At 44.8% G+C, this 25,768-nt stretch overlaps 1 protein-coding gene across 2 annotated transcripts in view; it reads right to left on the bottom strand.

The window, feature by feature from the left end:
• The window catches only part of VPS16 (VPS16 core subunit of CORVET and HOPS complexes), a 265,631-nt gene that overhangs the window by 92,331 nt on the left and 147,532 nt on the right, over positions 1–25,768 (bottom strand). For both annotated transcript variants that reach the window (XM_073633127.1, XM_073633128.1), the window contains 2 exons: positions 4,670–4,767; positions 3,149–3,256 (listed from right to left, as the gene is read on the bottom strand). In XM_073633127.1, coding sequence (XP_073489228.1) covers positions 3,149–3,256; positions 4,670–4,767 — 206 coding nt within the window. The remainder of the gene's footprint in view (positions 1–3,148; positions 3,257–4,669; positions 4,768–25,768) is intronic.

Here is a 25,768-nt window from a genome sequence, read left to right as displayed (position 1 = left end):
AATATTTCACTCACAAACATGGAATTGATCCCGGCTAGGGCTGCACTCCCATTCACATGGGCAGAAAAATCAATCCCATATCTTGGAATTCATTTAACAGCATCTCATTCTGACTTATTCTCAACCAATTATCCTCCTGTATTAAGACAGATCACAAATTTAATAAAACAATGGTCGCAACTTCCTTTATCCTGGATAGGGAAGATTAATGCAATCAAAATGACTATTCTACCCAAATTGCTTTATCTATTCAGAGTCCTCCCTATTCCAATTCCTTCCTATTTTTTGAGAATAGTACAAAAAAGAGCAACTTCGTTTATATGGGGCTCTTCTAAACCACGTATACCTATACACACACACTACATCTTCCCAAAAATAAAGGAGGCCTGGGATACCCTAATTTTACTAACTACTACAGAGCAGCACATTTGGCCAGTCTGTCCAAATACCATGCAAAACAGGAAATCCCATTATGGGTATTTATAGAGGCTTCAGAAAATGACCCTCTATTAATATCAAATTTATTATGGCTTGATCCTAAAGACCGCTTTAAAATTCATAATCCCATAACTAAACATTTCTTATCTCTCTGGGATAAACTAAAAACCAAATATCAGTTACAATCTCCACACAATCCTCTCCTTTCTTTTATCAGAAATCCGGCCTTTTATCCGGCATGGATCTACCCAAATTCTTTTAAAGCTTGGACAACATCAGGCATTCAGACACTAAATGACTTCATAGCATCTAAATCATTCCTTTCATTCCCATCGCTTAGAGAAAAATATGATCTACCAAACTTTGAGATATTTAGATATCTCCAAATCAAAAATTTCTATACACCATTCCTAAAGGGGGATATACCATTATCCCAATTATCCATTTTTGAATCAATCTGTACAAAAGATCCATTTGCTAAAGGTACAATTTCATCACTTTATAATCAATTATATGGAGTAGCAAATCTTAATAGACCCTCTTACGTTCAGAGGTGGGAGGAGGACCTGGGACGAACTTTAGAAGACACGGACTGGTCTAACATATGGCTCACATCTAAGTCATCTTCACCCAACATCTTAGCACTGGAGACAAATTATAAAGTCCTAACTCGCTGGTACCTTGTACCCGCTAGAGTGGCAAAATATTCACCTAATACCTCAGCTCTTTGTTTTCGAGGATGCCCAGAAATAGGCACATATTTACACATATGGTGGACGTGCCCAGTAATCCAAACCTTCTGGAAGGAAGTCTTCGTGATTGCATCTAAAATATTTAAAAAAATAATACAACCAGATCCATATTTAACTTTACTTAATCTAAAACCGGAATGGTTAACACTCTCTCAATTCAAACTTATGATCCAACTAATAACGGCTGCAAAACAAACAGTGGCCAAGGCATGGAAATCTCCTACATTGGTACTAGCAGAAACAATTCACAGAATGAATAATACAATGTCCCATGCTAAGATGGTAGCCATCGATCAAAATCAAATTCCAAAATTTGAAAAACTTTGGCATCCTTGGATAAAACAACAGTTCCTGTCAAACTTCAATAACTCTGTCCTGTTGCCATGGTAACAGATTAAATGACTTACAGTGACACCCATTCTAAGGCTTCAAAGAGAACTAAAAAGAATAATAAACTGACGAGCGGGACAACCTTGTGGACCATACCTCTACCTTTCAACCCTTTTTCTTCTTTCTCTTTCCTTTTCTCCACCTTACGATTAAAGCTCATTATCAGAATTTATTTGACCTATATACACTCTACTTGTAAACAATATGTATAGTAGGTATAAATCATTTAAATACCTACAAAAGTAACTAAGGAAATTATATATATATCTTTAATTTAGGTTTACGTGAACCCAATGTTTAATATTTGAAATTTCATGATATTTACCTATATAAACCCTACTGTAAAACAATGAGCTTACTTTATAGATCCTTGTAAACTTACTTTATGTATCTTTATAACATTGTATACTCAATAAACTTCTTTTGACAAGGAATCAGATTTTGCATCACCTGGTCTCAAGGAATTAAACAGGTTTTGTTCCTCTTTGGCAGGCCACTGATAATATATGCCGTAAGCTTCTTCTTACCCATTTAGCTCACCATCAGGCTATACCCCTCATGTTACCGTCCTTGGACATCCAGAAGGCATTTGATACTGTATCATGGGCATATCTGAAAGAAGTCCTCCGTTATAGGGTTCTGGGTGATCCTTTCTTATATTGGGGCAATAAGTTGTATTCAATAAGCCATCGGCTTCCATCAAATAAATGGGGTACGAATCCTCAAAATTTCCTATTTTACGTGGTACGCCTCAAGGCTGCCCTTTGTCCCTGCTCCTTGAGCCTCTGGTGGAACACATCTGCTTGAATCCCAATATTTGAGGTGTGGAATACGCTGGAGTGCACCATAAACTGGCGCTTTTCGCCAATGACATCTTAATGTATGTCACGTCCCCTTACACCAGTCTTCCCAATTTATATTCTCTTTTGCACAATTTCGTCTCCTTATTGGGACAAAAAGTTAATCAGACGAAATCGCATGCTTTAAACGTTTCATTGCCGGACTCAGTTCAACAATGAATTTCCCATTTCACTGGTCACCCTCTATTCCATATCTAGGGATCAACTTAACATCAAACTATTGTTCACTATATACGGCTAATTACCCCTCTCTTATCAGGTCACTTACCCGTTTACTGGAATCGTATTTTGCACCCTTGATACAGCTATATGCTGGAGAGTCGGCTCCTTTTTAGACATACATTGACCTAGTAGATGTGGACCCGGTCCCGCTATTTTCACTTTTATGGCTGCACGCTCAATTTTGTCCTAGGCCTCTACAACCTATCTTGTCCCACTCCCTGGTGATATCGGATTTGGTTAAGTATTGTGCAGGACTTCTTTCACCAGTTTATCAATATAACTGCTATTATGTTGTATGGAGGAGTACAGTCTGGCAAAATAGAATATAATCTAGGCTAAGTGGTAAAGGAAGCGAGTATGAACAAAAAGAAAGCTATGTAGTGTACCTACCTGCATATATCCAATGTACATTTCACATCAAACTATGACTACAGAAAGATCTATAACCCTTATAATTTAAAAAAATAAAAAGCAGAAATGGAATACCTTTTCGGTGCTGTAGCTAGCTCGTACATGAAAATTTGCAAGTTCTTGATGATTATCATCTTGATTGTATAAGTCTTTTAAAGTTTCTGGTTCTTGATGTTTGCAGAACTGTCAATACAGAATTAAAAATATATTTAACACTTAAGAGTCATGCTGCGCCCCCCCCCCCCCCCCCTTACCAATTCCTCTTCAAATCAATAGTATCTTTCTGTGCAAAAATAAACCCCTGACTGCCAGAAAGGCAACTTTAGACTGGTAGGGGACAAACAATGTCTAAGGTTCAGTTTAACTACCCTACTAGAAAGTTCTAAGGATGGCTTGTACTTACGATCCCTATGCAACTCCACTGTTCCGCACAAATTTTTTAATATTATAGCTTGCACGGGGCTAAGCAGTTCCATTACTCCCAAGGAAAGAAGAACTTTAGTGTGGTAAACGTTAGCTGCTCTGGCCCTGGCGTCTGAATTGTTGTTGGCATGGAGGATCATCACTTGTATCACATGCCTGGCTATAAGGTCTTTTTTCTTGGGCTCCAGCAGTGGTTTAGGGCAACAGAGGAAGGTAAGCGTCTTAAGTTGCCTGCAGTGCAGCAAAACTGTTATTTTACCAAGTATAGCCAAAGTAATAGTTCACTTTAAGATAATTTAAATTGCAACAGGTTTCAAACTATCTAAAACTTAGACATTCACATTTGAACATCAAATTAGAGCTTGGGAGTGTGGGCTTCAAAGTCTAAGTTGTAGTATTCCAAATTGATAGGAAATCAGTCTTGCCCCCTAATCTTTGTATATCTTATATACTGGTGTTTGACACAGAGTAAAATGCAATAATTGCTAGCTATCTTTATAAGAAAGTTGCATTTATTGCGTCGGAAAACTTGCACTCTTGCGTATTTACCAGAGTAAACAAAAAAAATCTGAAAAGGAATATCTGCCCTTGTGATGTTACTAACAATTTAATTAGCACAGTTGCCTGTAGCTCTCCTTGCATACATAATTATGATGACAAGATTTCTAAACATAAAATCAGGTCAATAAAAAATAAATGACCTGAATACAGATAATTAGGATGCTGGTCTCACCCAGAGGTCTTCTTTACAACCCCGAAATGTGGATTGGCTAATTTGCATTAAGCATTTTATGGTAGTGAGAACTAGGCAAAAAAAAAACAAAAAAAAACACAAAAAACCAAATACTTTTGTTGTCCTTTTCCTATTTATGCATTAATGCACTGCTAGAACTGACAATCATATCCTATGGCATACACACATGACTGCACAGCAGTGTGCAGCAGAAGGACCAACCACTGTTGACACCAGACAAGAAGAGAAGGAAGGCCAAAGCTTGTCAAGTCACCTGCTGGACACTTGGATTTAAACTATGTATACTCTAGAGTGGGTGGTAAAACCTTGGGACTTTAAGTGTTAAAATAAAATTATTGTTTATTGCAATATGCAAAAGGAAACAATGCCTTATAATTCTTGATAGATTAGAAAGCCATGTAAATTGAAAATCGATTCACCTGTTGATATAAACTGAGAGCAACTGGGTGGTTCTGCAACGTCATGAAGAAATCTCCGCGGTTGAATTCATGTTTCATGTATGACACCACAGTATATACTAAAAAGAATTAAATAGTTTGTTATATCAAAAGTACATGTGTATCTGACTTACAATACTTTAAATGGATACATTTAAATATTTCACCCCTGGCACAAGACACTGATAAAGATAAAGAAAAAATAAGAAACATTTTAGATTTGAAAATAAAGTGTACAGTAAATCGAATGAACAGTGTATAGGTGAAAATTATTTGCTTTGTAATGTCCCCCAACCTATTGCTTACCGTTGCAAAGCATATATTTTGTTGATCAAATTTAGAAATAAGACGGTAATTTGTACTGCATGCAAAAAGTTACTTGATTCATTGGTACTAAACAGCATGCATTAATTTCCTTTTTACAACATATTAAAACATTTATACGTACAATAATGCAAATAGAGGGTGCTTTTCATTTTTTTTAACATGTTATTTACATTCTTTTTACACTTTTTTTCATTTAACTTTATTGCTATCACAAGGTGGGCTAACAAGCTAGCTAAAGAAAAAGCAGGACCAAGCTGATGGCTGCAGCTATGATCTTGTAGTAATCACTTACTGACGGGACATTGTACATCAGTTAGCAAGTGGTTAAATAACCAATATTTTCTGAGATGGATACATTAGAAGCAATAGGAAGTTTAAATACTTATCTTTCCTACAGAGAATACTATTCTAATTTTTCTTTTTATTGTTGGCCACGTGTCCAAAGACTAAGAAATTTGGTCACATTATCTCTGTTGAACAGGAAGGCCTTCACATATGTGAAAAAGTACTGAAGGAAGGTTTTTAGTGCTTCTATTTCCCTTCATCTTCATCCCAGCAAGCTTGTTTAGGGTCAAGTATATGTAAAGACAAATAATTTCCCTTTTAGTTTTGAACAGAACTAGCAAAAAAGTTTGCCTGTTCCAAAACAGACAAGGTTGAGGATAGGGGTGATTGGCATATGCCAATGTGTGTGGATGGAAGTAGTGAGAGCATAGGGATTAGGGATTTGGGATAGTGGCAGCTGCGGTGGAGAGAGCAGGAGGACTGGGGTATTAGCAGGTGTTGAGAGTAAGCTTGTAGGTGTAGTGGTGAGTGAAGGAAGCATGATGGAGGTCAGGTACTTCCCTGAGGTGGGGATGTGTGTAGGCACAGTGGTAAGAGTGGCAGGGTTAAGTACTGTTGGCAAACTGGGAGCAAGCATTGATGAGGCTTAAGGAAGAAGGGGGGGAACTGGTGAGAGAGGACAGGGTTTTGGAGACAGTATTTGTCAAGACCCTGATAAAGTATGGCTGTTTTAGAGCATAGGGGGAAAGTTGTAGTCAGTTGCCATGGAGGAAGGGGTAGGGGTGGCACACTGGTAAGAGAGGGTGCAACGTGCAGTGGTGACAATGTTGAGGGGGTTTGAGCTGGCACAGGGAAAGGGATGTGGAAAATATTTTGTGCAGGTGCAGCAGTGAGAACAGCAAAGGAAGGATGGGGGTCAGAGGTTGTGGGGACAGAAGGGCCATACAAAAGAAGTGGTTGGCTGGGGATATAGTGGGAATAGGAGGTAAGGGCATGGGAGCATCATGTTTAGGGTTCAAGTTTGGTACAGATAGCTGTGCCGGGGAGGGGGACTGCCCGAGGGGTGAAAGCAGGGAGGTTACATTCTAGGGCAGCTTGTTACTCCACTGCAGCAGCACTACATTCAGTGATGCTGCCGGTCCTGCACAGCCGGGTGTTTAGTTGACAGGGCAATTAGGACAAGCTCATCTATTCCATCAAAAAGTAGTGGCATTACTGTGTGTGTGATGGGACCGCTTGGGCACCCCGACTAGATGCTTCCTTCTGCCAACCAGCGCTTCCTGCCCTCCAAATCGTTCCAAGAAGATTGAGAGCTAATACCAGCCCCTTTTACCCCAAACATCGTACACAGACAAGATGTGAGGTAAAATACAAAAGGAAGACTGTTTGATGAACAGAAATACAGTCTTTTTATACACTTGAACAGTAGGTCGGCACCACATGAACAATAAAACCAAATGTTTACCCAAAACATCACACAATGGTTTATGTAACAAGGTAGAGGGGACTCATGGCTTATCCCATCATAGAGGATCCTCCAAGAGTTAGTCAAATTAGTCAACATATACTAAAAACATTAGGTTGATTAAACAACTAGCCACCTGGACACTCGGAGGTCTCATTCATGGTCAGACTTGCCAGCACTGAGTTCACAAAGTACAATACACATTATTACAAGTATAAACACATCCCCACAGTAGTTTGCTAGCAGACAATAGGTGTGTTAGTTAGCACAATTAACAATGGGTGAAAGACAGGTGACTTGAGCTGATGAGATTACTATCGGCTATTTGTTTTCCAGTGTTGAGCAGTCATGGCTGGTAAGATGCCATCTAGGCCCTTAACATGGATCCCGGGCCTAGACTCCCAGAGTCTGTGTGTTCTGGGGAGACACAAACCCGAATCAGAAACAAAACCATTCCAAGGGTCCCCCAGACACCCACCTCCAAAAGAGTAGTGTTTCCTTGAAAGCCAGGGCCCATAGTCAGTAGGGCAAGAGGCTAGCCTGCAGCCCCCTCCAAAAGCCTCTGTCCTGGTTAGGTCTGTCACATTTCACCCCCATCAAAAGTTAAATAACAAGGTCCCAGACCTCCACCTGGCATGGACCTGGTTTATTTGGGCAGAGTGAACCCACATAAGCAGTACACATGATCTTCATTCTTGGATGCAGGGAATAGTTGTCACCAGTAGGTGTGGGGCAGAGGTCATTCACTTTCTTCAGGCTACCAGAGCTTCAGCTGGGTGCAGAAGCTTCACGTCATCAGCTTGTCGCTGGGGAGAAGGGACGAATGCTCCGGCTCCCTGGAACTCCACAGTTCTTGCCGGTGCTGCACAGAGGTTGGTAGCACTCTGCCCTGTTGCCAGTACTTCTGCCGGGGACTCCATATAATCCGCTCCGGTTAACTGTTGGGGAGTGAGGTCGGCTTCCTCCACTCCCAGACTGGATCTGCCGCTGGGGAGGAAAGACGACCACCTTCTCTTCTGAACTGTGTATCTGCCGTTGAGGTGATGAGCCGGTTGTTCCATCTCCCAGACTCCTGGACTCTCGCTGTGGAGCGAGGATGACTTCCCTTGCTTCTATATCATTACACAGGTGTGACCGGCACCTTCTCACCCTGGGCCTCTGAAACTGCCAAGGGTGTGCGGCAGAGGTCCCTCTGTCTGGTTGTCAGCTCTTCAGCAGCTGAAGAAGTTTGTTGTAACTCCACAGATGCTGCTGGCAGGAAATCCCATGTCCCCGTCAGTGTTGTGGGAGAAAGGCTGGCTGCCCCTTCTCTCAGGAAGGATGAAGCTGTTGATGGTGCTGGGCAGAACTCAGTGATGTTTGGCCCTGATGCCAGCTGTTCCACTGGGAAATAAACTGAAAAGCCATTGGTCTTGCACACATCCTCCAGGGTCACCAATTTTTGCAGGCAGAGGTGAGCAGCGCTTTGCCCTGATGCTAGCTCCTGTGCTTGAGGTTCACTGAATTGTTCCTCCTCAGCAGAAAAGTATATTAAATCACTAGTATCTGAAACTGCTGAAAATCCAGGGCACGGGTTGGCGGCACTTGGGCCCAGTGCAAACACTTTGGCAGGTGATTCATAATCCATAATATCCTCAGATGAAGTCATTTAAATCCATACATTCTGTGATCTGTGTCTGGGGAATGAGGACGGCTTCCTCTTCTGCCAAGCCCCAGAACTGCAAATGGGAATGAGAAGATGAGCCGGCTGCTCCATCTCCGTACCTTTACCCAGTTGCTGGACAGACGCATTCCTCCATCCAAGCTTGTCCTGTGCAGAAACAGGTTCGTTAAGGTCAGTCAACACTTGCTGCATGTCATAAGAGCTCAGCTTCCATAGCTGCGCTGTTACTCTGCCCCATTGCTGACACTTCAGCCAGGATTTCAGAGCTGTTGGCTGTTATCTCCTGATAATCCTAGGCAAAGGGAGCCCAGATACTGCCGAGCAATGTCTAGCAGCTGTCTGTAGGCGATCTCCAGCTCCCATTCCAGAATGGCTAGAAACTCCAAATCTTCCAATGCCCATAGCACTTCCGAGACATTCAGCATCCGCTCCCTGTACTCCACGATCTCCTCCAGACCACTCCCAAAGTCAGGGTCCTTGGAAGCCTCTCGAATAACAGCCCAGGCCACTGGAGCCAAAGCCTTCCGTTGGGCTGTTGTCCGCTGTCCACAGGAACACTCGGGCTACATACCAGCGGAGGGCCCTGTAGCTCTCGTTCAACCGCATCCAACTGGACCAGCCTGCTTAACTCAGCTGTCCACTACTTGTGCGGTTGTTTCCCCAATAACAGCATTCACACTTAATACTATGACCTGTACCTTTCCTGGATGGAGGGGAGAATTTTTCCCTGGTGGTGTCACTCACGTGCTAGCACCTCCTTCCAGAGTTCCCAGTGGGCAGAATCATACTCTCCTAGCAGGACCTTCTCTGACACTAGTCCTCTGTGCTGTACCCACATCTCTCGCAACCTCCTTGCAAATTCCTCTTCCATTGCGGCTGGTATGTATACCGCTTCTCTTCTGCTATCCAGACCTTGGATCCCGGTGGAGGTATGGATGTCCCAGACTGCAGGAAGCATCCCACTGCTGCCACCAAATGTGACAGAACCGCTAGGGCACCCCAACTAGATGCTTCAATCTGCCAACCAGCGCTTCCTGCCCTCCAAACTGTTCTGAGTAGATCGAGAGCAAATACCAGTCCTTTTTACCCCAATCATCATACATAACATCATACACAGACAAGATATGAGGTAAAATCCAGAAGGAAGACTGTTTATTGAACAGAAATACAGCCTTTTTATACACTTGAACAGTAGGTCGGTCACCACATGAACAAAAAAAAAAAAAAAAAAAAGGTTTACCCAAAACATCACACAATGGTTTATGTAACGAGGTAGAGCTGACTCATTATATTATTATACAGGATTTACAATATAAAAAGGGAGACAATACAGTTATAATAACAATAAAATACAAGAGGATTAAGAGGGCCCTGCTCAGAAGAGCTTACAATCTAATAGGGTGGGGCAGGTGGTACAAAAGGTTGTAACTGTGGGGAATGAGCTGGTGGAAGTGGTAGGAGATTAGTTTGAGACGTGATAAGCTTTCCTGAAGAGATGAGTTTTCAGGGATCGCCTGAAGGTAGCAAGAGTATGGGATAGCCGGCGGTAGCGAGTTCCAGAGGATGGGAGAGGCTCTGGAGAAATCCTGGAGACGAGCATGGGAGGAGGCGATGAGAGAGCTTGAAAGCAGGAGGTCTTGAGAAGAGCGGAGAGGTTGATTTGGGTGATATTTGGAGACAAGATTAGTGACGTAGCTCGGGGCAGAGTTGTGAATGGCTTTGTATGTTGTGGTTAGTATTTTGAATTTAATTCGCTGGGTGATTGGGAGCCAGTGTAGGGATTGGAGTAGAGGGTTGGCAGACATTGAGTGGTTGGTAAGGTGGATAAGTCTGGCAGCAGCATTCATGATAGACTGAAGAGGGGATAGCCTATGGAGAGGTAAGCCAATGAGAAGGGAGTTGCAATAGTCAAGGTGAGAGATAACAAGGGAGTGAATGAGGAGCTTGGTGGTTTCATTTGTTAAAAAGGGGCGAATTTTAGAGATGTCACGGAGGTGAATTCTACAAACAACGATTGACAACGATTGGATTTGAGGCTGAAATGACAAGTCAGAGTCTAGGATTACACCTAGTACCCTGGCGTGAGGGGAGGGACTGATGGTTGCATTGTTGATTTTGATGGAAAAGTCATGGAGGGGGGCATGGGCGTGAGGTGAGGAGTAGACGGATAGATTTGGGTGTCATCAGCATATAAGTGGTATTGGAAGCCGTGGGCAGTTATTAAGTGACCAAGGGAGGAGGCGTAGATAGAGAAGAGAAGGGGTCCAAGAACCGAGCCTTGGGGGACCCCCACAGAAAGGAGGAGAGGAGGAGACAGAGTTGTAGGCGACACTGAAGGAGCACTGTGATAAATAGGCAGAGAACCAGGATAGAGCAGAATCTCGGAGGCCAAGGGAATGTAGTTTATTGAGAAGGAGCGGGTGGTCAACAGTATCAAAGGCCGCAGAGAGGTCAGGCAGTAGGAGTATGGAGTACTGGCTGTTGGTTTTTGCAGTTAGTAAATTGTTAGTGAGTTTTAGTAAGGCAGTTTCCGTGGAGTGTTGCGAGCGAAAGCCATACTGTAAGGGGTCAAGAAGGTTATTTTCATTGAGGTAGGAGTTAAGACGGTTGTACACTTAGCGTTCTAGAAGTTTAGAGGTGAATGGGAGCAATGAGATGGGTCTTAAGTTGTTCAGGTTGGTAGGGTCCAGTGAGGGCTTTTTAAGAATGGGAGTGATCTGCGCATGTTTTAGAGGGGAGAGGAAGATGCCACTAGAGAAGGAGAGATTGAAGATGTGGGTGAGGGAGCATAGGATAGAAGAAGAGGGTGACCGTAGTAGTTGTGAGGGAACAGGATCCAAGGGACAACTAGTTAGGTGGGCATCCGAGAAAATTTTTGTAACCTCTTCGGTAGTAGCCAATTCAAAAGAGGAGAGTGTTGAATGTGCTGCTAGGCAAGGTATGTTGGTGGGGAAGACATACGCACAGTGGAGATGTCCTCACGAATTGCATCGATCTGGTCTTTGAAGTGATTGGCAATCTCTTGGGCAGTGAGTGAGTTAGTGGGTAGAGGGGGTGGGGGACGAAGCAGAGAGTTAAAGGTTGAGAAGAGCCGACGGGGACTGGATGACAAGGAATTATTAAGAGACAAAGTAGGCTTGTTTGGCAGCATGGAGGCATGAATTGTATTTTAGAAGGGCAGATTTACATAGGGTGAAGTCTTGCAGGCATTTGGCTTTACGCCACAGTCGTTCAAGAGCACCACAATGTCTCTTGAGATTTCTAGTGTTGTCAGTATGCCAGGGTTGTAACGGTCAGGGCCTGATTCTGCGTGTGGTTAGAGGAGCAAGTGCATCTAGTGATGATGAGAATGAACTGTTGTAGACAAAGGTGGCCAGGTCAGGACAGGACAGGGGAGAGATTATGTCATATAGGTGGTCAGTAGCAGAATGGAGAAGAGAAGGGTTAAAGTGGCGAAGGTTTCTACAAGTAATTGTTTGCTGCTTGGAGGGATGGGTGGTTGGAGGCAAGGATACAGTGAAAGTAATGAGGTTGTGATCAGAGAGAGGAAAGGGGGTGTTGGTGAGGTTGCCAGGGTTGCAGAGATGGGAGAATACAAGGTCAAGGATATTACCATTGGAGTGAGTGGAAGTATGTGTCCATTGGGTTAGGTCAAAAGATGAGGTTAAGTCGAGAAGTTTAGCTGTAGTTGGGCTGTTAACATTGACAGGAATGTTAAAGTCACCAAGAATAATGGTGGGTATTTCAGAGGAGAGAAAGTAGGGTAGCCAGGCAGTAAAGTCACCAAGAAAGCGCGATACTGGTCCTGGAGGCCTATAAGTTGCTGCAATCCTCAGAGAAATGGGAGAAAACTGACGAATACAGTGCATCTCGAAAGAAGAGAGGGATAGGGAGGGAGGGACAGGAAGGACTTGGAAGGTGCTTTGTGGGGATAGAAGGAAGCCAACTCCACCTCCTTTCTGTCTGTTGGGTCTGGGGGAGTGAGTCCAATGGAGACTACCATGGGAGAGGGCAGCAGGAGAAGCTGAGTCAAAATTTTGAAGCCAGGTTTCTGTTATGGAGAGTATGGTTCAAGCCATGAGAGATGAAGAGGTCATGTACAGATGGAGCGGGGGTTTCCGAAGGGCGCATGAGATTGGTGGGGTGCTTTGAGCAAGGAGGGGGATAGAAATTAAACTGAGTGGATTGCGGTGGTTACCAGAGGGGGAGGGGTATTGGATATGTGGCTTGCATTTGGAAAATGCGGATCAGGATTAGGAGAAATGTCACCTGAGACTAGAAGGAGGAGGGCGAGGAAGGCAAGGTGGGAGTGGGATGTGCATGAATGCACGTGTCTAGTGGCCCTGGTGTTTATGTTAGCATGTGGGTGCAGCAAATGCAGTAGATGATGGGTGCCATAGTAGGGAGAGGGTAGGAGTGAGGGTGAGATGTGCATGCTGCAGGGAAGAGAGGAGGGGTAGAGTAAAGATAATTTGAGGATAGAAAACACCAGTGTGAGAAGGAAGAGAATAAGGAGCATGTTAGTGGATAGAGAGTGGGAAACTAACTTAATATAAAATAAACGTCAAAGCTGTTTTGCTTTCCGTCTTGCAGAGTGGAGCAGAGTTCTTGTTGTTCATGCAGCTTTAGTTATCCTGCTTTCGTTAAACTGCGTCGGTGAAACTGCGCATCACTTGTGACAGAGCCACTCAGGACAGAGCCATGATGTCTGCGCCTTGCCCCGTCTGCGCCACCCCATAAGCTGCCATAAATTTATAGGGAGACTAAGCTGGGATGCATTTCTCAGTTGGTCATTATTGGGTCTGATGTGAGACACCTGACTCATGGCTTATCCCATCAGAGGATCCTCCAAGAGTTAGTCAAATTAGCAAACATATACTAAAAACATTAAGTTGATTAAACAATTAGCCACCTGGACACTCAGAGGTCTCATTCAAGGTCAGACTTGCAGGAATCGAGCTCAGAAAGTACAAAACACATTATTACAAGTATAAACACATCTTCACAGTAGTTTGCTAGCAGACAATAGGTGTATTACTTAGCACAATTACCAACTGGTGAAAGACAGGTGGCTTGAGCTGATGAGATTACCATCTGCTATGAGTTTCCCAGTGTTGAGCAGTCATGGCTGGTGATGTGCCATCTAGGCCCTTAACATGGATCCCGGGCCTAGACTCCCAGAGTCTGTGTGTTCTGGGGAGACACAAACCCGAATCAGAACCAAGACCACTCCAAGGGTCCCCCAGGCACCCACCTCCAAAAGAGTAGTGTTCCCTTGAAAGCCAGGGCCCCTAGTCAGTAGGGCAAGAGGCTAGCCTGCAGCCCCCTCCAAAAGCCTCTGTCCAGGTTAGGTCTGTCACACTGCGCATGCGTGATATCTACTTTGGATTGACCCAAAATAGTGCCCCTATTGTAGTGTACTTTGGGTAGTCATGGTATTTTCTAATAGACCTTTAAAGCTCTGCTGTCTCGAACGATGCTACTGCACATGTGCACAATAACAAAATTTGCTTTTCGTTTAGTCCAAAGATGCACAGAGTAATGGAGTACTGAACAAGCACAGTAATGCACTCATCTAGTAACAGACCAGCCGGTTGGATGATGTGAACTGCGCATGTGCGGAATTCGCCCCCGTTTTGAAGGCGACGCACAGCAGTTACATAAGGGTGATGGGAGAATAGATAAATGGGATTGTTGTCTGGAGATACAGGAGGTGCTTATTTAGGACGTGTGCGCAGTCCATTGCTATTTTGGGAAACCATTATGGCAGAACCTTAAGCTTTCCCTTCCTGAAGGCCAACTTCAGCATTTTATCATCATTTTCTTTTACTTTGTACATTTCTTAAATACTTTACAACTATTTAACTCTGGCCACTCATTCAACCTACTATATTAATACTTTGAACATATAATTTATTTATAGGGCTGAAACAAAGGAGTAAAAACTTAAAGTAGAATCAAAAGAAAAACCTTTTTTCTCATTTTTGATAGAGTAAGTGATGGCTATAACCCTTGTCACTTTTTTGTTTTTACATCTGCGTCCAATTGGTGAGGTTTCCCTTCACTTACTGTGCCATAGCCAAAACAGGAAGTGAAAGGAAATCTGTGGTTGTTACCAAAGTTGCCAGAACTAGTTTCCCCATTTAAAGAATTTCTCTCTATTTCTGTTCCTGTGGCAACCTAAAATTAGGGATTTCCCTTAACTTTTGGTAATAACTGTAAACACCTCAAATAAACAGGGAGAATCTCCCAAACAGGGACGCAGACAGCTAAGAAAAAAAACTGACAGGTGTTCCAATTCTTCTCCACTATAACAAGAGCAAAAAAAAAATAATTAGTTTTGCCTTTAGACACCTTTCACACTGAGGCATTTTTCAGGCACTTTTGGGTTAAAAATTGCACCTGTACAGCCCCTGAAAAATGGCTCCAGTCTCAGTGTGAAAGCCTGAGTGCTTTACACTGAGGCAATGCGCTGGCAGGACGTTTAAAAAAAATTCCTGCAAGCAGCATCTTTGGAGCGGTGAAGGAGCAGTGTATACACCGCTCCTAAACGGCCCCTGCCCATTAAAATCAACGGCAGCGCAGCCGAACTGCCGGCAATGCGCCGCTGCAGAGGGGATTTGTACAGAGAGGGGTGCTGGGGGGATTTGGATTCGTGATGAGAGGAGAGCTGGGGGGGGGATTAGTGATGAGAGGAGAGCTGGTGGGGGGGGGATTTGTGATGAGAGGAGAGCTGGTGGGGGGGGGGATTTGTGATGAGAGGAGAGCTGGTGGGGGGGGGGATTTGTGATGAGAGGAGAGCTGGTGGGGGGGGGGATTTGTGATGAGAGGAGAGCTGGTGGGGGGGGGATTTGTGATGAGAGGAGAGCTGGTGGGGGGGGGGATTTGTGATGAGAGGAGAGCTGGGGGGGGGATTTGTGATGAGAGGAGAGCTGGGGGGGGGATTTAGTGATGAGAGGAGAGTGGGGGGGGGGATTTGTGATGAGAGGGAAGCTGGGGGATTTGGATTTGTGATTAAAGGAGAGCTGGGGGGGATTTGTACAGAGAGGAGAGCTGGGGGGATTTGTACAGAGAGGAGAGCTGGGGGGGATTTGTACAGAGAGGAGAGCTGGGGGGGATTTGTACAGAGAGGAGAGCTGGGGGGGATTTGTACAGAGAGGAGAGCTGGGGGGGATTTGTACAGAGAGGAGAGCTGGGGGGGATTTGTACAGAGAGGAGAGCTGGGGGGGATTTGTACAGAGAGGAGAGCTGGGGGGGATTTGTACAGAGAGGAGAGCTGGGGGGGATTTGTACAGAGAGGAGAGCTGGGGGGGGATTTGTACAGAGAGGAGAGCTGGGGGGGGATTTGTACAGAGAGGAGAGCTGGGGGGGATTTGTACAGAGAGGAGAGCTGGGGGGGATTTGTACAGAGAGGAGAGCTGGGGGGGATTTGTACAGAGAGGAGAGCTGGGGGGGGGATTTGTACAGAGAGGAGAGCTGGGGGGGATTTGTACAGAGAGGAGAGCTGGGGGGGGATTTGTACAGAGAGGAGAGCTGGGGGGGGATTTGTACAGAGAGGAGAGCTGGGGGGGATTTGTACAGAGAGGAGAGCTGAGGGGATTTGTACAGAGAGGAGAGCTGAGGGGATTTGTACAGAGAGGAGAGCTGGGGGGGGGATTTGTGATGAGAGGAGAGCTGGGGGGGATTTGTGATGAGAGGAGAGCTGGGGGGGATTTGTGATGAGAGGAGAGCTGGGGGGGATTTGTGATGAGAGGAGAGCTGGGGGGGATTTGTGATGAGAGGAGAGCTGGGGGGGATGTTGGGGAATTTGCCTTATGTGATACACAGTTCTAAACCTTAACTCATTAAAAAATTTTGGTGCAACTGTAATTCTTTCCTCTAAGGAAGGTGTGGCTGGGGCGTAGAGTTGGACAGAGAGGGCGAGTTACTGCACCCTTTCTCTGAGAAAAAAGCCCTGGTTTAAAACCTCTTCAACAAGATTGTAATATATAAAAATGCTTCAATAGGCTATAGTTCAGTTATGCAGCTAAGCATCAAAGCTGATCAAGGAAGCAGTTAAATACAAATACATAAATGTGAACCATCCTATCTTTTGAGTACATCTCCAGGTGCCTGCAAGTTAGATCTTTCCTCAGTGTAGACAAATCAAGCACCTTGGAAGCCGGGCCCTCTCGAATGCTTTTACTTCCTGACGATAATTTGAGAGCCTATCCCTAATCTTCCTGATTCCTAAGGTCTCCTTCACACAACTTCATTCAGCTGGGCCAGCATTAATTCTGATCAGTGTGTGGCCATTCCTGCTCATCAAAACTTGATTGTTTGATCGACTTCCGTTGAAGGGACATGCTGGAAAACTCTTCCTGAAAAGAGGCTGCAGCCGCTGATCAGTGTATTCTGACACCTGCAGCTGTCACAATATAATGTCTTGGTGGGGGGGGGGGGGGTGAGGGAGGTTCCTCCATCCAACTCAGCAACTCAGCTTTACAGTAAGTGTACTGGAGCACACAGATTAGACAGATTTTCCAGGCACTTGAGGTGCTAACAATGAGTAGGGATCTTACAAGCAGACACCTTATTGTAACCTACTTTATGCTGTCAGCACTGAATTCAGTATGACATTTCAGGTTTACTTTTAACAGCGCAGCAAAGTCTAGGACACACCCTGCTGTCTAGGCAATGAAGGAGCAACCACTCTGCTCCATCCTCCAGTTTTTGTGTTCCCTGTATTTGACAGAAATAACTAGAGGTGATTGTAGCCGTATTAGTGCAATTGTGACAGAGAAAATTGAGTACTGTCTGTGATACTGTTTTTATTTGCACTAACATATAATTTTTCATGGACGAACTTTCGGGGCGTGTCCCTTTCTTCAAGGTACAAGCAGTACTAATTCACAAAAGTTTTAGCAGAAGGTAAAATGTTAAAACGAAACATACAAAAAAAATAAAATAAATAAAAATCTGAGGGAGATTACCATTGCCATACACATTGATTTGTATGTACAGTATTTGTTTTTCTTTTTCCTTTCCCTCACGGACAGTACTCAATTTTCACAGAAATAACTATAAACTGAACAACCTAATTGGCAGGTCTCCCTTTTCTGGTCTTACTATAAAGGGGTGTGCAGAAAGTTAATCTAAAAAAATAAATGTAGCCATACCAGTAAAAAAAATGTATCTAATCTTTTAAATTAATAAATATCTGCACTTAGAAGTGCTTGTTATCAGTTTGTCACAACTTCTTTTACCAAGCTCTCTATGACTGCTGTAAATTGTTTTGATCCAAAAACTGTTTTTCTGACTTCTGAATACATTGCGGAACACTGGAGAAATAATTCTTACACTGTTGGGTTGACACTGGCAAAAAGCAAAGCTTGGCCCAGGCCTGCATAACCACATCCCACTCCCAGTATTGCCTCAGTTTTGTCACTAAGCAATAATGAAGTGAAACCAGGAACCTTTGTGCTTTGATGTACTCAAAATCCTGTTTTATTTACACATCACAGGACAAAGAAGAATTCATTCTTAGACCATTGGGACATCCCAAAAGCAATCCCGTGAGGGGACGGCAACAGCAAACATTGGGTAATAGGCCCACCAAAAAACAACCTGTTACCAAGAGAAAAAGTGGAGTAAGAGAAAGGCCCTTAAAAAGGACTGCCGGAAAGACTTTCCAACTAAGGCTGGAGTCCGCTGAGGCCTGAACATCCACCTGGTAAAACCTGGCAAATGTGTGTGGAGTAGACCACGTGGGAGCCTTTGATAATACACAATACCAGTGCTACAATACCAATTTTACACCAGGTACGAATACCACATAATCAACAGAGTCACAAAAATAATAATAATAAATATGTGATAATACAATATACAGTTGTGCTCATAAGTTTACATTTATGATTTCTTGGCTATTTTTCAGAGAATATGAATGATAACAAAAAAACTTTTCTTTCACTCATGATTAGTGTTTGGCTGAAGCCATTTATTTTCAATCAACTGTGTTTACTCTTTTTAAATCATAATGACAGAAATCAAAATGACCACAATCAAAAGTTTACATACCCCAGTTCATAATACCATGTATTGCCCCCTTTAACATCAATGACAGCTTAAAGTCTTTTATGCTATTTGTGGATGAGGCTCTGTCTTCTCAGATGGTAAAGCTGCCCATTTCTCTTGGCAAAAAGCCTCCAGTTCCTGTAAATTCTTGGGCTGTCTTGTATGAACTGCATGTTTGAGATCTCCCCAGAGTGGCTCAATGATATTGAGGTCAGGAGACTGAGATGGCCACTCCACAACCTTCACTTTATTCTGCTGTAGCCAATGACAGGTTGACTTGGCCTTGTGTTTTGGATCATTGTCATGTTGTAATGTCCAAGTACGTCCCAATGGCAGCTTCCTGGCTGATGAATGCAAATGTTCCTCGAGTATTTTTTGATAACTTACTGCATTCATCTTGCCATCAATTTTGACCAAATTTCCTGTGCCTTTGTAGCTTACACATCCCCAAAACATCAGCGACCCACCCCTGTGTTTCACAGTAGGAATGGTGTACCTTTAATCAAAGGCTTCGACTCCTCTCCAAATGTAGCGTTTGTGGTTGTGGCCAAAAAGCTCAATTTCGGTCTCATCACTCCAAATGACTTTGTACCAGAAGATTTGAGGCTAGTCTCTGTGCTGTTTGGCGTATTGTAAGCTGCATGCTGTTGTGGAAATTTTATTAAGATGTATTTAATATGTATTATCACAATGTCTCCCAGGGTTAGTTCTCCTGCAGCCCGCTATAAAGAGCGGACTGGGGCAGACTGACGCTGGTTGAGACCTGTTTTGGTAGTGGAAAGCTTCTGTGTTCACTCTGCAAAGACATTATCGCTTATGGGGGATGTGCGCTCGTGTCTCTCGTGTGTCTGATCAACACGTAGGGAGGCTATGGCGTGTTCCTGCAGATAATCTCCCATCCTCAGGAATGGTAGATAAATCCAGGTATGCATTGTTCTCTGAACAATGAAGAATAAGGATTCACGCCAATGGTGAAAACAGCAGTCTTTAAATTGTTATGGTCGGGGGCAGTGTCCATGATTTCAAGGCCAGCCATGCGGCTTCCTTTGTCTAGCTGAAGATGATGGCTTACAGGTACAGGGGGCGGGAAATCATACACACTGCCCCTACCCAGACACGCCCATAGACTCCCCTAGTCATTGTTCATTGGTTGAGATTTGTATAACTCTTCCTGTTTGAAGGAATGCCTGTGCTTGATTGGCTGATTGTGAAATCATCAAGCTCTATTGTTAAGTACTCTAAACAGAGCACAGGCTCTAGGGGGACAGTCGAGCTGTGGAGCTAAGGATGTAAGGATGGTGGTCATGTCTGTTTAGTTATATGGGAAACAGGGGTTTCACCAAGATGCATTATACCAAGAAGCTGAAAAGGCGCTCTATTAGCACAGGAGACATGGATTACGTGCAGCGTATAGTGGAATTTCCACAACAATACTTTGTGGCAACTGCATAGTAATGCCTTTCTTCTGGCAACTCGATCATGCATCCCATCTTTGTTCAAGTGCATCCTTATTGTGCATCTTGAAACAGCCACACCACATTTTTTCAGAGAGTCCTGTATTTCACATGAAGTTATTTGTGGGTTTTTCTTTGCATCTCGAACAATTTTCCTGGCAGTTGTGGCTGAAATTTTAGTTGGTCTACCTGACCGTGCTTTGGTTCCAACAGAACCCCTAATTTTCCACTTCTTGATTAGAGTTTGAACACTGCTGATTGGCATTCTCAATTCCTTGGATATCTTTTTATATCCCTTTCCTGTTTTATACAGTTCAACTACCTTTTCCTGCAGATACTTTGACAATTCTTTTGCTTTCCCAATGACTCAGAATCCAGAAACGTCAGTGCAGCACTGGATGAAAGATGCAAGGGTCTGTCAGAAGTCCAGAAACTCACTGACCTTTTATATATACACACACACACTAATTACAAGCAAACAGATCACAGGTGAGGATGGTTACCTTTAATAGCCATTCAAACCCTTTTGTGTCAACTGGTGTGCATGTTATCAGGCCAAAATAACCAGGGTATGTAAACTTTTAAACAGGGTCATTTGGGTAGTTTCTGTTTTCATTACAATTTAAAAAGAGCAAACACAGCTGATTGATAATAAATGGCTTCAGCCAAACACTAACCACAAGTGAAAGAAACGTTTTTGTGTTATTCATATTCTCTGAAAAATGGCCAGGAAACCATAAATTCTGCCAGGGTATGTATACTTATGAGCACAACTGTATATAGCGCCAACAGTTTGTGCAGCGCTTTACAACACGAGGGCAGATAGAACACTTACAATACAAATCAATACTATAATCAATATACTAGCATGTGTTCTGTTGTAAGAGATTGAAGCGGAATCTGTCCCGGGTTTTTTCAGCCTCTGTGGCAGGCTTGGTTCCAGTCCGGATGTTGTGGTCCACTTGAGTCCACGCTCAAGTGGACTTTAAATGAGCAGGAAGAGAGCACAGGATAGCTCTGACCTGAGACTCAGAAGGGAATCAGAGAGAGAGGGCTCTGTTTGAGTTTAAAAAGAAGGTTTGCTTTACCACATGTTTTGTGGGCGACGGGGACAAGCCCCACACCGTACTGTACAGTTTAGGGCCGGACGGAAAGCAATTGCTTTACTAATTTTTTTTGTTTTAATTACATTGCAAACCTATACTAAAATGACCTTGTTTTCCAGAAAAGGTGATCCCCACGAGCTAATCTCCCACACGTGGTGGACTCACCGGGCAGTTTCTAAAGATGGAAGAAATGTTAAAGGCCCTGCTACAGGCCAATGCAGCTCAGCGGGAACACAACCACCAAGTCGCAGAGGCCGCTGCGGCACATCAGGCGGCTCAGCAGAAAATTAACTAGTAGTTCGCAGAGGCTCTGGTGGAATTGAAAAAGGGGTTCGCACCTCCTGCACCACCTACAGAAGATGCCTCCTACCACCTACAGAAGATGACACCTATCGATGATGTCGAGGCATACCTTGTGACTTTTGAGAGAGTCGCTGTCCTCGAAGGATGACAAAAAGAACAGTGGGCGGGTCTGTTGGCACCATTTTTGACAGAACTTCAAAAGGCCTACTTTGATCTGGAACCAGATAAGGCCCAGGACTTTGAGACTCTGAAGACAGATACTCGCACGCTTGGGTGTCACCATGGCAGTCCATGCCCAGCACATGCATCAGTGGACCTACTCCAGCGACAAGCCACCCCATTCTCAAATGTTCGACCTGGTCCACCTCACCAGGAAGTGGTTGGAGCCAGAGACCTTGACAGATCATGGAACGCATGGTAATGGACCGGTACCTGCACGCATTCCCTGCTGCTCTGAGGAGATGGGTCAGACAGAGGGACCCCAAAACTGCAACCCAATTGGTGGACCTAGTGGAGAGGTACACTGCTACTGAGGACTTGGTGAACCCGTCGTCTACGTGCCACTTCAGTGTGTCTAGGGGTGCAAGATCGCCCAGTGGTTCTAGTAAGCCTGCTCCAAGGTTTAAGAGCATTGGGAAGATTGATAAGACTGCTGTTACAGTTAATGAGACTGTGGGTCCTAGACCGGGAGACTGGCCAAAGAAGCCAGGAAGGTCTTTGGGACAGTTAAGGGGACTGGGGGTAGAGCACATAGTGTTTTATCATTGCCATGCATTAGCTGCAAACTGTCCTCTAAATTATGAACCTATGCAATGCGATTATGCTTGTATGAAAAGACGCATATCTTTTGCACAGGTCGCATGTACTGCATCACGCCAGAGTCGCATCGAAAAACAAATGTGTTATTTCAGAGCATTGAAAGCCACTCACAGCCCTGCTAGACTCTGGTAGTGTGGTGACCCTAGTCAGAAATTATTGTGTAAACCCCACTAAACTACACCCCAGTACTATCGGGGTCATTTGCATCCATGGGGACACTCGGGACTACCAGACAACAGCAGTGGTTGAGGTTGATACCCCTGGGGCAGTGCGACACATTCAGTGGGGTGGTGCCTTCACTGCTTCATGAAGCTTTAGTGGGGAGAGATTTTCCCCATTTTTGGAGATTATGGGAGGCAAAGGGAGGCTGGTAGATAGAGCTCCCCCTGCTGGGGAAGCACGGGAACTCTTACAAGACCCTTTTTGCCAAAGGGAAGGGGAGGCGGTTAGGAGAATCGAGGAAGCCGGAGATCCTCTTCCTTTCCCTGTGATGGCTGGGGAGCCGGAGAACCTGGAAGCTTGCTCCCAGCCCGAGGGTAACAAACAGGAGAACAGCTCTGACCCTGACAATATTAGTAGCCAGAATGTGGTAGAGGTCAGGAGAGAGCATTTCTGTACCGAGCAACTGCGAGATGTCACCCTCATTAGAGCCAGAGAAAACGTTAAGATGGTGGATGGGGAACTGGTGGATCCTAACTGGGGGGGTGTCTTTCCCCTACATGGCCCTTAAAAACTATTTACTGTATCAGGTGGTAAAAGGCGGAGAAGACGGGGTAGAATAGCTACTGGTTCCCAAACTCTTCTGCAGGGTGGTGCTAAACCTGGCCCATGGTCATGTAATAGGGGACATCTCGGTACTGAAAAGTCCAGGGAGAGAATCACCCAGAGAATGTTTTGGCCCAGGTTTTATGCAGATGTCAGGGAGTACTGTGAATCGTGCACTGTGTGCCACATGCCGGCGCTGTCGCCCCATTTTCACAGTCCCCTTGTCCCTCTACCAATAATTTAGGTCCCTTTTGAGAGGATTGGCATGGACCTGATGGGGCCAGTAGTGAAGTCTGCCTGGGGTCACCAGCATATTCTGGTAATCCTGGACTATGCGACGCACTATCCTGAGGCCATACCCTTACGTAACACCTCCGCTAAGGCTATCGCCAAGGAGTTAGTCCAGGTGCTTAGTCAAGTGGGGATCCCAAAAGAGGTCTTAACCGATCAGGGCACCCCATTTATGTCCAGGGTTACCAAGGAACTGTGTAAATTATACAAAATCTCCTATCTCCGTACCTCCTGTCTACCACCCCCAAACTGATGGTCTTGTGGAAAGATTTAATAAAAAAACTTTGAAGTATGCTGAAAAAGGTGGTCGACAAAGATGGGAGAAATTGGAATTTTTTGCTACCATATCTCATGTTTGCCATACGAGAGGTTACACAGGCATCCACAAGCTATTCCCCCTTTGAGCTCTTGTAGGATAGACATCCCAGGGGGCTGCTAGATGTGGCCAAAGAAACGTGGGAAGGAGAGGACACCCCATATAGAAGCATCATAAAGCATATCTCCTTGATGCAGGATCAAATCGCAGCTGTCCAGCCCCTGGTACGAGAACATATGGAGCAAGCCCAGGAGGCCCAGAGGAGGGTCTATGATCGGGGTGCCAAGGTCTGTACTTTGAGCCCTGGGGACAGAGTGTTGGTACTGGTGCCCACGGTTGAAAGTAAGTTCCTAGCCGAGTGGCAGGGTCCCTTTGAGGTTGTCAAAAGAGTAGGGGAGTAAAACTACAAAATCTACCAACCAGGGAAAAGGAAACCACAACAAATTTATCATGTGAATCTCTTAAAGCCCTGGAAGGACAGAGAGACTTTGTTGGCCGCATCCCTGCCCCCAACAGACCGGGTACCGGTGACACCTAACGTCCCCATAACAGATTCCCTATCCATGGCATAACAAAGTGACGTTAGAGGGTTTGTGTACAAAAATAGAGACTTTCTCCCCCTTACACGGACTGACCAACGTGATCCAGCATGATATCGTGACAGAACCAGGGGTTCGCGTAAATATAAAGCCATATAGAATCCCACAGGCCAGTCGAAAGGCAGTTGCAAAGGAAATCAAAAATATGTTAGAGTTGGACGTGATGGAGTCCCACAGTGATTGGTCGAGGCCCATAGTGCTGGTCCCAAAACCCGATGGCACTATCAGGTTTTGTAACGACTTTAGGAAACTCAACAGTGTGTCCAAGTTCGATGTATACCCGATGCCTCGGGTCGACGAACTCGTGGACAAATTGGAACATGCCCGCTACATAACAACCCTAGACCTAACGAAAGGCTATTGGCAAATACCCCTAACTGAATCGGCCAAGGAGAAGACTGCCTTTTCCACTCCTGAGGGATCCTTTCAGTACAAGCGGATGCCGTTTGGTCTGCATGGGGCCCCTGCATCGTTCCAGCGAATGATGGACAAAACTTTGAGACCACATCACCCATACGCAGCCGCTTCTTTGGACGATGTGGTCATCCACAGCGCAGATAGAGAATCGCACCTGCTCCGAGTACAAGCAGTGGTAGATTCCCTTAGGGAAGCAGGTCTCACGGCCAACCCAAAAAAAGTGTGCCATAGGCCTGAAGGAGGCCAAATACCTTGGGTATGTTATTGGCCGGGGACTGGTCAAGCCTCAGACCAATAAGATTGAGGCAATTCAAAAATGGCCCCAATTGGTAAACAAAAAACAAGTTGGGGCCTTCCTGGGCATTACGGGGTATGAAAGACGGTTTGTACCCGACTTTGCCACCATTGCCGCCTCTCTGACCGACCTGAAGAAGGGTAGAGGGTCAGTCATGGTTAAATGGAATGCTGAAGCAGAGGAGGCATTTTAGAAGTTAAAGCAGGCTCTTTCTGTACTACCAGTGCTGGTGACCCCGGACTTCACAAAGGGGTTTGTGGTACAGACGCCTGAGGTGGGCCTAGGTGCTCTACTATCCCTGAACAGAGATGGTGAGGAGCACCCGGTTGTATACCTGAGCCGGAAACTGAACAGGTATGAAAAAAACTATGCCATTGTCGAGAAGAAGTGTCTTGCTATTAAATGGGCCTTAGAATTCCTGAAGTATTACTTGTTGGGGAGGTAATTTAAGCTGGTCACCGACCATAATCCCCTAAAGTGGATGTGTGACAACAGGGAGAAAAATGGCTGTGTGACAAAATGGTTCCTGGCTTTACAGCCCTTCAAGTTTACAGTAGAGCATAGGCCGGGCAAGCTCCAAAACAATGCGGATGCTCTCTCCCGCATGCACTGCATGCTTGGGACAATTGCTCAACTGCAGGGGCTTGAGCAGAGGGGGAGGATATGTGATGGTAAGGTAATGGATAATCATTATATTTCCAGCCTCTGTGGCAGGCTTGGTTCCGGTCCGGATGTTGTGGTCCACTTGAGTCCACGCTCCGGTGGACTTTAAATGAGCAGGAAGAGAGCACAGGATAGCTCTGGCCTGAAACTCAGAAGGGAATCAGAGAGAGAGCTCTGTTTGGGTTTAAAAAGAAGGTTTGCTTTACCACATGTTTTGTGGGTGATGGGGACCAGCCCCACACCGTATAGAGAGTAGA

Source organism: Aquarana catesbeiana, linkage group LG06 (assembly GCF_042186555.1).
Source record: "Aquarana catesbeiana isolate 2022-GZ linkage group LG06, ASM4218655v1, whole genome shotgun sequence".
Taxonomy (NCBI): Eukaryota; Metazoa; Chordata; class Amphibia; order Anura; family Ranidae; genus Aquarana; species Aquarana catesbeiana.
The sequence above is the reverse complement of the archived record's forward strand: the minus strand, read 5'-3'. Positions and strand labels throughout refer to the sequence as shown.